Source organism: Bufo bufo, chromosome 6 (genome assembly GCF_905171765.1).
Source record: "Bufo bufo chromosome 6, aBufBuf1.1, whole genome shotgun sequence".
In the NCBI taxonomy this organism is placed as follows: domain Eukaryota; kingdom Metazoa; phylum Chordata; class Amphibia; order Anura; family Bufonidae; genus Bufo; species Bufo bufo.
This window is the reverse complement of record NC_053394.1, coordinates 137,592,379-137,605,894: the sequence shown is the minus strand read 5'-3', so window position 1 is coordinate 137,605,894 and position 13,516 is coordinate 137,592,379. Positions and strand designations below refer to the sequence as shown.

Here is a 13,516-nt window from a genome sequence, read left to right as displayed (position 1 = left end):
CGAACCTGCTCCATTTCCTAGCAGGCCTTGAAGCTGTGCCTGCAACCATTGTGGGCCCTGCGCTTCCGCCCTCGACCTGAGCTGCCTGATCAACTCCTCGACCTCAGACATGACGGTAGGCTGGGGGATAAAATACTACACTATCTCTACCTACTGCTTGCGATTCTAAAATAGCTCCCTCTCCCTTTTCTCCTACCTATTTCAGACCTCCCCTCTTTTCTCTCTGCCCCTACTTCTAAAAACTCCTATCCCACCTATCCTAACTTACCGCCGCCCCACCTCGTCATGCTGGCCTACCCTAAGGCTACGCCCTCCAGTCCGGCCAAACTTAGAGAGCTGGGACCACAGTTTTAAAGGTCACTGTCGGTAGAACACTACGCCGTCATGGTTTCAAATCATGCATTGCACAGAAGGTTCCCCTGCTCAAGTCATCACATGTCCAGGCCCGTCTGAAGTTTGCCAATGACCATTTGGATGGTCCAGAGGAGTCATGTGGACAGATGAGACCAAAGTAGAACTTTTTGGTCTAAACTTCACTCGTCGTGTTTGTAGGAAAAAGAAGGATGAGTTGCATCCCAAGAACACCATCCCTACTGTGAAGCATGGGGGTGGTAACATCATGCTTTGGGGGTGCTTTTCTGCAAAGGGGACAGGACGACTGCACTGTATTAAGGAGAGGATGAATGGGGCCATTTGTTGTGAGATTTTGAGCAACAACCTCCTTCCCTCAGTCAGAGCATTGAAGATGGGTCATGGCTGGGTCTTCCAACATGACAACGACCCGAAGCACACAGCCAGGATAACCAAGGAATGGCTCCGTAAGAAGCATAGCAAGGTTCTGGATTGGCCTAGCCAGTCTCCAGACCTAAATCCAATAGGACATCTTTGGAGGGAGCTGAAACTCCGTGTTGCTCAGCGACAGCCCTGAAACCTGACAGATTTAGAGGAGATCTGTGTGGAGGAGTGGGCCAACATCCCTGTTGCAGTGTGTGCAAACCTGATCAAGAACTACTGGAAATGTTTGACCTCTGTAATTGCAAACAAAGGCTTCTGTACCAAATATTAACACTGATTTTCTCAGGTGTTCAAATACTTATGTTCAGCAGTGCAAGACAAATACATTCTTTAACCACCTCAGCCCCCAGTGCTTAAACACCCTGAAAGACCAGGCCACTTTTTACACTTCTGACCTACACTACTTTCACCATTTATTGCTCGGTCATGCAACTTACCACCCAAATGAATTTTACCTCCTTTTCTTCTCACTAATAGAGCTTTCATTTGGTGGTATTTCATTGCTGCTGACATTTTTACTTTTTTTGTTATTAATCGAAATTTAACGATTTTTTTTGCAAAAAAATGACATTTTTCACTTTCAGTTGTAAAATTTTGCAAAAAAAATGACATCCATATATAAATTTTGCTCTAAATTTATTGTTCTACATGTCTTTGATAAAAAAAAAATGTTTGGGTAAAAAAAAAATGGTTTGGGTAAAAGTTATAGCGTTTACAAACTATGGTACAAAAATGTGAATTTCCGCTTTTTGAAGCAGCTCTGACTTTCTGAGCACCTGTCATGTTTCCTGAGGTTCTACAATGCCCAGACAGTACAAACACCCCACAAATGACCCCATTTCGGAAAGTACACACCCTAAGGTATTCGCTGATGGGGATAGTGAGTTCATAGAACTTTTTATTTTTTGTCACAAGTTAGCGGAAAATGATGATTTTTTTTTTTTTTTTTTTTTTCTTACAAAGTCTCATATTCCACTAACTTGTGACAAAAAATAAAAACTTCCATGAACTCACTATGCCCATCACGAAATACCTTGGGGTCTCTTCTTTCCAAAATGGGGTCACTTGTGGGGTAGTTATACTGCCCTGGCATTCTAGGGGCCCAAATGTGTGGTAAGGAGTTTGAAATCAAATTCTGTAAAAACTGACCAGTGAAATCCGAAAGGTGCTCTTTGGAATGTGGGCCCCTTTGCCCACCTAGGCTGCAAAAAAGTGTCACACATCTGGTATCTCCGTATTCAGTAGAAGTTGGGGAATGTGTTTTGGGGTGTCATTTTACATATACCCATGCTGGGTGAGATAAATATCTTGGTCAAATGCCAACTTTGTATAAAAAAATGGGAAAAGTTGTCTTTTGCCAAGATATTTCTCTCACCCAGCATGGGTATATGTAAAAAGACACCCCAAAACACATTCCCCAACTTCTCCTGAATACGGAGATACCAGATGTGTGACACTTTTTTGCAGCCTAGGTGGGCAAAGGGGCCCATATTCCAAAGAGCACCTTTCGGATTTCACTCGTCATTTTTTACAGAATTTGATTTCAAACTCCTTACCACACATTTGGGCCCCTAGAATGCCAGGGCAGTATAACTACCCCACAAGTGACCCCATTTTGGAAAGAAGAGACCCCAAGGTATTCGCTGATGGGCATAGTGAGTTCATGGAAGTTTTTATTTTTTGTCACAAGTTAGTGGAATATGAGACTTTGTATGAAAAAAAAAATATATAAAAAAAATCATCATTTTCCACTAACTTGTGACAAAAAATAAAAAATTCTAGGAACTCGCCATGCCCCTCACGGAATACCTTGGGGTGTCTTCTTTCCAAAATGGGGTCACTTGTGGGGTAGTTATACTGCCCTGGCATTTTCCAGGGGCCCTAATGTGTGGTAAGTAGGTAAATGACCAGTGAAATCCAAAAGGTGCTCTTTGGAATATGGGCCCCTTTGCCCACCTAGGCTGCAAAAAAGTGCCACACATGTGGTATCTCCGTACTCAGGAGAAGTTGGGGAATGTGTTTTGGGGTGTCTTTTTACATATACCCATGCTGGGTGAGAGAAATATCTTGGCAAAAGACAACTTTTCCCATTTTTTTATACAAAGTTGGCATTTGACCAAGATATTTATCTCACCCAGCATGGGTATATGTAAAATGACACCCCAAAACACATTCCCCACCTTCTCCTGAGTACGGAGATACCAGATGTGTGACACTTTTTTGCAGCCTAGGTGGGCAAAGGGGCCCATATTCCAAAGAGCACCTTTCGGATTTCACTGGTCATTTTTTACAGAATTTGATTTCAAACTCCTTACCACACATTTGGGCCCCTAAAATACCAGGGCATTATACCTACCCCACAAGTGACCCCATTTTGGAAAGAATAGACCCCAAGGTATTCGCTGATGGGCATAGTAAGTTCATGGAAGTTTTTATTTTTTGTCACAAGTTAGTGGAATATGAGACTTTGTATGAAAAAAAAAAAAAAAAATCATCATTTTCCACTAACTTGTGACAAAAAATAAAAAATTCTAGGAACTCGCCATGCCCCTCACGGAATACCTTGGGGTGTCTTCTTTCCAAAATGGGGTCACTTGTGGGGTAGTTATACTGCCCTGGCATTTTCCAGGGGCCCTAATGTGTGGTAAGTAGGTAAATGACCAGTGAAATCCGAAAGGTGCTCTTTGGAATATGGGCCCCTTTGCCCACCTAGGCTGCAAAAAAGTGTCACACATCTGGTATCTCCGTACTCGGGAGAAGTTGGGGAATGTGTTTTGGGGTGTCTTTTTACATATACCCATGCTGGGTGAGAGAAATATCTTGGCAAAAGACAACTTTTCCCATTTTTTTATACAAAGTTGGCATTTGACCAAGATATTTATCTCACCCAGCATGGGTATATGTAAAAAGACACCCCAAAACACATTCCCCAACTTCTCCTGAGTACGGCGATACCAGATGTGTGACACTTTTTTGCAGCCTAGATGCGCAAAGGGGCCCAAATTCCTTTTAGGAGGGCATTTTTAGACATTTGGATACCAGACTTCTTCTCACGCTTTGGGGCCCCTAGAATGCCAGGGCAGTATAAATACCCCACATGTGACCCCATTTTGGAAAGAAGACACCCCAAGGTATTCAATGAGGGGCATGGCGAGTTCATAGAAATTTTTTTTTTTTGGCACAAGTTAGCGGAAATTGATATTTTTTATTTTTTTCTCACAAAGTCTCCCGTTCCGCTAACTTGGGACAAAAATTTCAATCTTTCATGGACTCAATATGCCCCTCACGGAATACCTGGGGGTGTCTTCTTTCCGAAATGGGGTCACATGTGGGGTATTTATACTGCCCTGGCATTCTAGGGGCCCTAAAGCGTGAGAAGAAGTCTGGAATATAAATGTCTAAAAAATTTTACGCATTTGGATTCCGTGAGGGGTATGGTGAGTTCATGTGAGATTTTATTTTTTGTCACAAGTTAGTGGAATATGAGACTTTGTAAGAAAAAAAAAAAATAATTCCGCTAACTTGGGCCAAAAAAATGTCTGAATGGAGCCTTACAGGGGGGTGATCAATGACAGGGGGGTGATCAATGACAGGGGGGTTGATCAATGACAGGGGGTTGATCAATGACAGGGGGGTGATCAATGACAGGGGGGTGATCAATGACAGGGGGGTGATCAATGACAGGGGGGTGATCAATGACAGGGGGGTGATCAATGACAGGGGGGGTGATCAATGACAGGGGGGGTGATCAATGACAGGGGGGGTGATCAATGACAGGGGGGTGATCAATGACAGGGGTGGTGATCAATGACAGGGGGGGTGATCAATGACAGGGGGGGTGATCAATGACAGGGGGGTGATCAATGACAGGGGTGGTGATCAATGACAGGGGGGGTGATCAATGACAGGGGGGTGATCAGGGAGTCTATATGGGGTAATAACCACAGTCATTGATCACGCCCCTGTAAGGCTTCATTCAGACGTCCGGATGCGTTTTGCGGATCCGATCCATCCATCAGTGGATCCGTAAAAATCATGCGGACGTCTGAATGGAGCTTTACAGGGGGGTGATCAATGACAGGGGGGTAATCAATGACAGGGGGGTGATCAGGGAGTCTATATGGGGTGATCACCACAGTCATTGATCATGCCCCTGTAAGGCTTCATTCAGACGTCCGGATGCGTTTTGCGGATCCGATCCATCTATCAGTGGATCCGTAAAAATCATGCGGACGTCTGAATGGAGCTTTACAGGGGGGTAATCAATGACAGGGGGGTGATCAGGGAGTCTATATGGGGTGATAACCACAGTCATTGATCATGCCCCTGTAAGGCTTCATTCAGACGTCCGGATGCGTTTTGCGGATCCGATCCATCTATCAGTGGATCCGTAAAAATCATGCGGACGTCTGAATGGAGCTTTACATGGGGGTAATCAATGACAGGGGGGTGATCAGGGAGTCTATATGGGGTGATCACCACAGTCATTGATCATGCCCCTGTAAGGCTTCATTCAGACGTCCGGATGCGTTTTGCGGATCCGATCCATCTATCAGTGGATCCGTAAAAATCATGCGGACGTCTGAATGGAGCTTTACAGGGGGGTAATCAATGACAGGGGGGTGATCAATGACAGGGGGGTGATCAGGGAGTCTATATGGGGTGATAACCACAGTCATTGATCACGCCCCTGTAAGGCTTCATTCAGACGTCCGGATGCGTTTTGCGGATCCGATCCATCTATCAGTGGATCCGTAAAAATCATGCGGACATCTGAATGGAGCTTTACAGGGGGTTGATCAATGACAGGGGGGTAATCAATGACAGGGGGGTGATCAGGGAGTCTATATGGGGTGATCAGGGGTGATTAGGGGTGATCAGGGGCTAATAAGGGGTTAATAAGTGACGGGGGGGGGGGGTGTAGTGTAGTGTAGTGGTGCTTGGTGGGACTTTACTGAGCTACCTGTGTCCTCTGGTGGTCGATCCAAACAAATGGGACCACCAGAGCACCAGGTAGCAGGTATATTAGACGCTGTTATCAAAACAGCGTCTAATATACCTGTTAGGGGTTAAAAAAAACACATCTCCAGCCTGCCAGCGAACGATCGCCGCTGGCAGGCTGGAGATCAACTCTCTTACCTTCCGTTCCTGTGAGCGCGCGCGCCTGTGTGCGCGCGTTCACAGGAAATCTCGCGTCTCGCGAGAGGACGCGCCGGCGCGTCCAGGAGGAATGAATCAACCACCTCCAGGACGCGTCTGTGCGTACAGCGGTCCGGAGGTGGTTAATAATCATACAATGTGATTTCCAGATTTTAATTTTTTTATTCTGTCTTTAAGAATGGAAATGCACCTACAGTGTTAATTTCAGACTCCTCCATAATTTCTATGTGGGAGAACTTGCAAAATCGCAGGGTGTTCAAATACTTTTGTTCCTCACCAGACAGAAAAAACAATGGCTTTCCTAGTGGACCAAGGATAAATGGACATGGTGAAACAGGAAATTTGTATATTTGGGGTTATTGGTGCCATCGTGATATTGAGGATGGAAAATTCCTTTAAACTTTCATTGCTATAAATGTGACCATATACAAGAACACAACGCACCGTGTTGCAGGTAATGACTTGTGTGGTCTTCTGTCAGATTCGGCTCATCACTCGTTGTATTATCGGTATATGGACTCGTCACTTCTGTATGCACAAAGAAATCCCGATCATTGAATTATAAATCCCAGCAATACTTCCGGAACCATCACCAGTGCACCGATTATTGAAAAGGGATGGAGCCCTCTTACTGATGCCACTATCCCTTCTCACGTCTTTGTGGGGGAGTTTGCAGTCGTCGATTTCAATGTGGGACTGGTTAGGGGACAGTAAATTGCCATTCAGCTCGGGCCCACTTGAGACCATAGGTCCTATAGCAGCCGCCATGGCTGCTACAGCGGTAGTTAGGTCCCTGTTGGCGCTGGAGTCTTCTGAACTGGGGTTCGGAGATCCACTTACTGTACGAGTGATGCCTAAAAATATCAGTTGCAAAATATGAATACAATTGCTCTACCAACTAGTCTATATGTAATAATTGTACAAACATCTCCGTATACCTGTGTCAATGGTCCACAGTTTCTCCATCTCATCATGGCTAAGGAGATTTAAGGCCTTCATCCTGTACAGAGCAGGGTTCACATCCTTTGCCGTCGTTTTCCCCACCCCTTTGGCTATGGTTACAGCTTTCGATGGCTTATTTGACTTCAAGAAGGTGAAGATACTTTTCTCTGTGATAGAATCAAGAGTGAGGAGTGGATTTTCCACACAGTCATAGTCCTACAAGCGGCAGGTGCGCTGTAGTTGGGACTGGGCGGCTTGTTCATGGTTCTTACCCATTAATTACAGATCATCAGCGCTCTCGGATCTTCAATATAATGTTCAGCTGTACACTGTCTCACTGTAATGTTCGCTTACGCATTTCGGATAGAAGTATCCTTAGTCATAGCATATTGACGAATGCATGCGTTCCCTTAATATACAAAATGGGGTTATAGACACACCCCCTCTCAATCAAATGAACAAATGAACACTTTCATCTGGCAGAGATAACCCTATCACAATCAGATAAAAATTTATAATAATACGCTACGACTAAGGATACTTCTATCCAAAACAGAAGTAAGCGAATATTACAGTGGGCCAGTGTTCAGACTCATTTTAAAGGGGTTGTCCCACAAAAAATATTTTACATTTTTCAAACCAGATCCTGGATCTGAATATTTTTGTATTTCCATGTAATTATGCAGTATAGCTGCTGAGTTATAAACTGAAATCTGAGTTCATGGCGCCTGTATAGCACCACCTGCCGCTTGCTCTTTTTCGAAATTCTTTGTCCAGCTCACTGAGTTGGACGCACATGCTCAGTTCCAGCCTTCAATTGCCAACAGCTACAGCAGAAAGGACACGCCCCCTGAGCTACCAGCTTGATCTAAATCTAACAGTGCAATTGAAGCAATGAATTGGGAGATCTCTGGACCCATGTGAGGTACAGGGCTGGTTCTAAGCTTGTTAGAAAGAGGATGTCATGTACATTAATCAGGGGGTAACCCCTTTAACTGTATTAAATATAGCTGTTATTTAGATTGAAGATCCGAGAGCACTGGGTTACTTTTACTATTTTGGATTTATTGCCTTCCTCTGGCGTGTCTGTGCATCTGAAGGACTTCATCGCGGTGAGATGAGCTGGTTTATTCTACCGTAATTACAGATCAGTTACATGGTACAAATATGGTTTCCCACAGTCACCACTAGGGATCTCATTGAATACAGAGTTATACAGCTCCTATTGATCTCAGTGATGAAGATATCCTCCATAAGCTCCCCCTAGTGGTGTCCGCATCATGGAAGAGACTTATTTCTCAGTGGGGCAATTCTTATCCCCTATTGCAAAATAGTATATTATTAAAATCCATGTGATGAATAATAAGACATATACTTACGCAGCTCTGTTAACTGGCTCATACTCTTCTTCAAAGCCAATTGATTCCCTGCTGTAATTGCTCCAGTATCTGAAATGTAAAAAATATATACAGTAGATAGATTGGAGAGTGAGTGGCTTAGTTTGCAGCACTGGGATCCTAGGTTCAAATCCAATCAAAGACAACATCTGCATAAACCAATGGATTATGACATTTTCTGGATTATCACATAGTCATAGCAACATACTGTATGTAAAAACTTCCTTGAGAATCAGCAAAAAGACCAGGAGCTAAAACTAAGATGTTACAACACAATCCCCTGCTGTGAAAACTGAAACAAATGGCAGATTATTACACATTCCGGATTGTCAAATGTTCTGGATTATCAAACGCAAGACAAAGGAAAGTTTCCCCTGTAAAACTATTGCCTAGAATATTATGAAACAAAATAGTGGATGTACCCTCTGTGACCAGCAGGTGGCAATGCAGCCTTCAATCTACTGGTGGCAAACTTTGTTTCCCAGTTTGTGCATTGATCTTGGTTATTGTGGAGAAAGTTTCTACCGGGTTTTACGTTTAGCACAGATGAGAATTGATGTCGATCCACATTCCCAGCTCCTTTAAAGGGGTTATGCCATCAAAATGATCACTGTTAAATCTGTTAATAATTTGACAGTGATCATTTTTGTAAATATATTTGATTACCAAATTCCCACCATTTAGGATCAAATTCGTCCCCACTTACCTCGTTGTTGTCATTCGGTATCCCCTGGTTACAGCCACCGCTCTTCTCCTCCTTTTCTCCCGGCCGGGCCGCTCGCTGTCCTGAACGCGCACGCTGCCGCGCATGGTGAGATGGTGACTTCTTCCTGGACAGAATAGTACACAGCCGCGAACGCGCACGCCGGCTCTGTACTATACTGGACAGGAATAAGTCACCATGGCGCATGCGCGGCGGCGTGCGTGTTCAGTTCAGCGCGCGGCCCGGCCGGGAGAAGACTTCAATCAAGATGAAGCCCACCCCCAGCCAGAATCCAGGAAGTGAACGGCGCGCTGGCAGCAGTTAAGTATAAATAGGCAAAGTGGGCTAACCCCTTTAATGATGAACTCAAGTAAGATGAGATATGGGGAGCTGTTTGCAAAGTCCTCACATTGTTAGGGCTGCTTTAGTGGTGCCTGTGTTGCCTGTAACAGGGACAGGTAAAGTAGTTCAACAGATTGAGAACCCAGCAAACAGCAACCCATATCCCAGCTTCCTTGATCCTATGTCATCGTACTACATTAAAGCACAGAGCAGCTCTCACCTTCCCCTCCACCAACTGAGCACGGACGACGCACCTGGATGCGTTGCAACGAATAGAGAAAAATATTCTACAGTTTTCAAACCAGCACCTGGATCTGAATACTTTTGTAATTGCATGTAATAAAATTTTTTAGCATAGCCACTGAGTTATTCAATAAAATGTATCTGTAAAGCGCCACCTGCTGTTTTTTTTTGGGGGGGATTCTCTGTCCTTCTCACCGAGATGGCCGCACATGCTCAGTTTCATCCTTCAACTGCCTCCTGAGCTGTGATAGGGAGAGCATGGACACGCCCCCTTAGATGCAGCAGAACAGACACTCCCCTTGAGCTGCCAGCTTGATATAAATCTAGCAGAGCAATGAATGAGGAGATCTCTGGATCCATGTGAGGTACAGGGCTGGTTCTAGCTTTGTTAGAAAGAGATAGTCATGTACTATATGATTAAAATTTTTTACATTTGTCATGGGATAACCCCTTTAAGGGATTTATATGCTTTTGCAATTTTGTTTGTGGCCTGTAACCACTCATAGGTCTGCATAGGAGCTGTATAGAAAAATGCAGGGGTATAAGTGATTTTTTTAGATGCATTAGAGCATAAACCAGGCTGCAAAAGTCTACACACCCTTTAACAAGTTATCCCTATTGGACTGTTAGATAAGTAGGAGGTCTGGCTGCTGGGCCCCCACCAATCATGAGCATGGGGGTCTGTGTTCCTTGTTTGAATGAAGCAAAGCTCAGGCATGCCTACCACCTCTCCATTTAAAGTCTATGAGACTGCCAGAGATAGACAAACACTATTCTTGGCTATCGCCAGCTATCATCCAGCCCAAAAAGATTAATGGAGCGGAGGTTCGCATGCTCGACCTGCTGTTCCATTCATATGGGGTTACAGGACTGCAGCAGTTGGTTCCCCACTGTACTAACAGTTATTCCCTGTCCAGTAGATAGGGGATAACCTATTGAAACCAGAATACCCCTTTAAATCATTTCTAACCCCTTAAATGGGCACTAACTTTTCAAACAACTTCTCAAAGATCACTTTAGGACAGGTGAACTGAACAAATCTGTAATTTTTTTTGTCATCTTATCCACCCTAGAAACCCTTCTGAAATCTCTGCCACTAGAGGTCCCCTTCTAGACATTCTGCTGTCCACTCACCATTACTAGGTGAATCCCGTTCTTAGCAGCATAAGGACTTAAGGAAGTGGATGTGTTTTTTCAGTGGCTGGCTCTGGAGCTCGGTGCAGAGGCCTCTTCCCCATCCAGGGCTCAGAGCTTCAACACGGCAGCATCCGAAACTATTGTTTTCTGAATATGACAGCAACATCTTCCCCAGGGTGACGAGATGTCCGGTTTTAGGCTGGACAGTCCAGTTTTCTGGCTCCCTGTCCTCCATCTAGCGCAGGGTCTGGGCGGACACAGGGATGTTCTCCTTTTCAGTAGCTCATGCTCAGACAGCAGGATGGTGCTATCTGAGCATGAGCTGCAGGCATAAACTGACTGACTGAGGCTTCTCTCATCCTCATGTAGTCACTAGAGCCCGTGTACCAGTCAATCTGTGACAGATTGGGGAGGGGGAGGGGGGTGAAGCACTCTAGGCCCTGCGCAGCTCATCTGAAGGTCTTCCAATACTTTTCCTTCTCCAGCAACGGGGGACATGGCTTAACAGACTCGGGGTGTGGCTAGATTGTCTGGCTTTTGAGGGTCATCTTCCCTCCAGTACAAAGTAAGTGCATTTCTTAGGCTAATTTCACATCTGAGGCATATCATTCAGGCAGACTGTTCCGGCAGAGTCTGCATTGCCGGATGTTACTGGAATGCCTGCCGGCCCAATTAACTATAACGGGGTCCAACAGAGATCTGTCCGCAACTGGGCAAATATGCAGAGAATCGGCTGGACAAAAACTGCTGCGCGTAGCGGTTTTTGTCTGGCCGATTCCCGGCATCCTATGGCGGAACAGCCTGCTGGAAGCCTGTAGTGCACATGTGAAAGTAGCCTTAGGGAGAGTTCACATCACCGTTATGATGGATCCGAAGAACGGAAAAATAAGAAACAAGATTGTGTAAAAAAAAAAATGGACCCTGTGCATCATTATGCACATTTGGCATCTGTTTGAGCCTTTTCAATCTGAGATCCGTTTTTTCAGATGGAAAAAAAACAGTTTTTCGCTAACATTTTACACCTGTTTCCAGGTGTAAATGTTAATAAATTTTCCGGTGCTGGAGTCCTGGCCACGGTACACCCTCACCATGCCTCCGACATGCCCCCGCCCAGCTTCGGCAATGCGACAAAATATTATTGGACGGCCGGTTAAAAAATAGGATTTGCAACTATTTTACGCATACCTCACCTCGTATTCGCAGGCTGAGGTTTTTTCTAATAACGCTCCTCCCCCACAGCAGCGCGTCTGCTCCTTATTCCTACCCTTCAGCCTCCGAATATGAGATGAGGTAAAATCCTTTTTGAAGCACAGGGACACAACGGAGCAGTTATCTCCGCTGTCATCTGCACATAATATACAGCTTCACAGTGCTGATACCGGCAGACTTTACATAGGGCTCTGTGCTCTGCTTTCTCACACTGGCCGTCCTGCAGTGTCACGAGAAGGACGGATTTTATGATCATAAATCTAAGAGCAGCCATTTTAGCTCCTTCACCGATTGTCCCCTAGACTAAAGGAGCCATTCTAAATAATTAAACCCATTTAAGAGTTTATTTCTAATTAAAAAAAATTCAGTATCTTTATTTTTATCTTTCCCGGAGAACCACTTTCAAGAAAGAAAAAAAAAAAAAAGAAAAAAAAGAACTTATACTAACCAATTCCCTGCTGCCGCAATCCCCCTCTAATGCTCTAATGGTGTTGTGTCCCCGCTGCACCCAACTTCATGCTAGCTACTGTTTTGACATAGCAAGAAATGGCTGTGAATGCTGCTTAGCCAATGCACTCACCACAGCCAGTGATTGAATCTTTCGCACAATGAGTTGTAAGTGTCCCTCTTTGACCATCCAGAAAGTTGGGTGGTATGGTCTAGACCAGTATAGTACTGGGAGGCTGCCTGTATTAGGACACACCCCCAGGCTTGAGGAGAACTGGATGCAGGAGCAGCACACTGGGGCAGCGAGAAGTCAATATAAGCAGACCAGAGCACTTGGGGAGGCTGGAACGGATCCTCACACTGTTCCCAGGGTAACCAGAAGTTAATTTGTGAGAAGCTCTAAAACTTTAAGATCTGGTAGTGGCATCAAAAGACACTTACTATTGTCTGTGCCGTCGACTGAGTCGCTGGAATTGTCTGTTACTTTGTCTCCAGTTCTTCCATTGTTATCTGAATCAATATAAAAAGGTTATTGAGAATGCTATTTCTTCTTTGCCGAAACACCACTGAGAACATTAAAAAGTCTCCAATACGTTGCCTGTTCGTTATGCGCTGCAGGTCCAGGAGTAAAGTGGGTAGGTTCACACAACAAGTCTTTCTAGGTATCGGACCGCGCTGCTAAAGTATCGCCAGGAAGAGTTCCTTCCTAGTTCGGAGCCATACACAGCTTCTGATATAGGAACACGTCGATATACTCACAAAATGCCCTTTAATCCTTGAGCTTCTCTGCGGATTAACAAAGGGGTCGCACAAATAGTGATGTACCGTCAGCTACAGATAAATTTTAAAGGTTTATTATACTCACAAATGTAAATCAGTTAAAAACATATCATAAAAAGGTGTATATCCTCTTGTTCATGCCCGACCCAGGTTTCGCTTGACGCTTCGTCAGTGGCAAACATGCTCCCATGCTTTGGGCAGTCTTTTAAAGCAGTTTAAGTCCCGCCCATCCTTTGCTTCAAATACACATTGTTAATAAAATACTTAATACATCATAATTATGTAACATAACATATATAAAAAATCCTTACTGATTATACTGGTTTTAACTCGGTACAACTCGCAGCAATTTATAATTAGA

General features: G+C 44.5%; 1 protein-coding gene across 4 annotated transcripts in view; it reads right to left on the bottom strand.

Annotated features, from left to right (window-relative positions):
• The window catches only part of ZBP1 (Z-DNA binding protein 1), a 58,774-nt gene that overhangs the window by 35,008 nt on the left and 10,250 nt on the right, over nucleotides 1-13,516 (bottom strand). For 3 of the 4 annotated variants that reach the window (XM_040436672.1, XM_040436673.1, XM_040436675.1), the window contains exons 4-8: nucleotides 12,817-12,891; nucleotides 8,277-8,345; nucleotides 6,894-7,064; nucleotides 6,588-6,809; nucleotides 6,400-6,483 (exon numbers count right to left, since the gene is read on the bottom strand). In XM_040436672.1, coding sequence (XP_040292606.1) covers nucleotides 6,400-6,483; nucleotides 6,588-6,809; nucleotides 6,894-7,064; nucleotides 8,277-8,345; nucleotides 12,817-12,891 — 621 coding nt within the window. The remainder of the gene's footprint in view (nucleotides 1-6,399; nucleotides 6,484-6,587; nucleotides 6,810-6,893; nucleotides 7,065-8,276; nucleotides 8,346-12,816; nucleotides 12,892-13,516) is intronic. The other variant, XM_040436674.1, reaches the window with a different exon arrangement.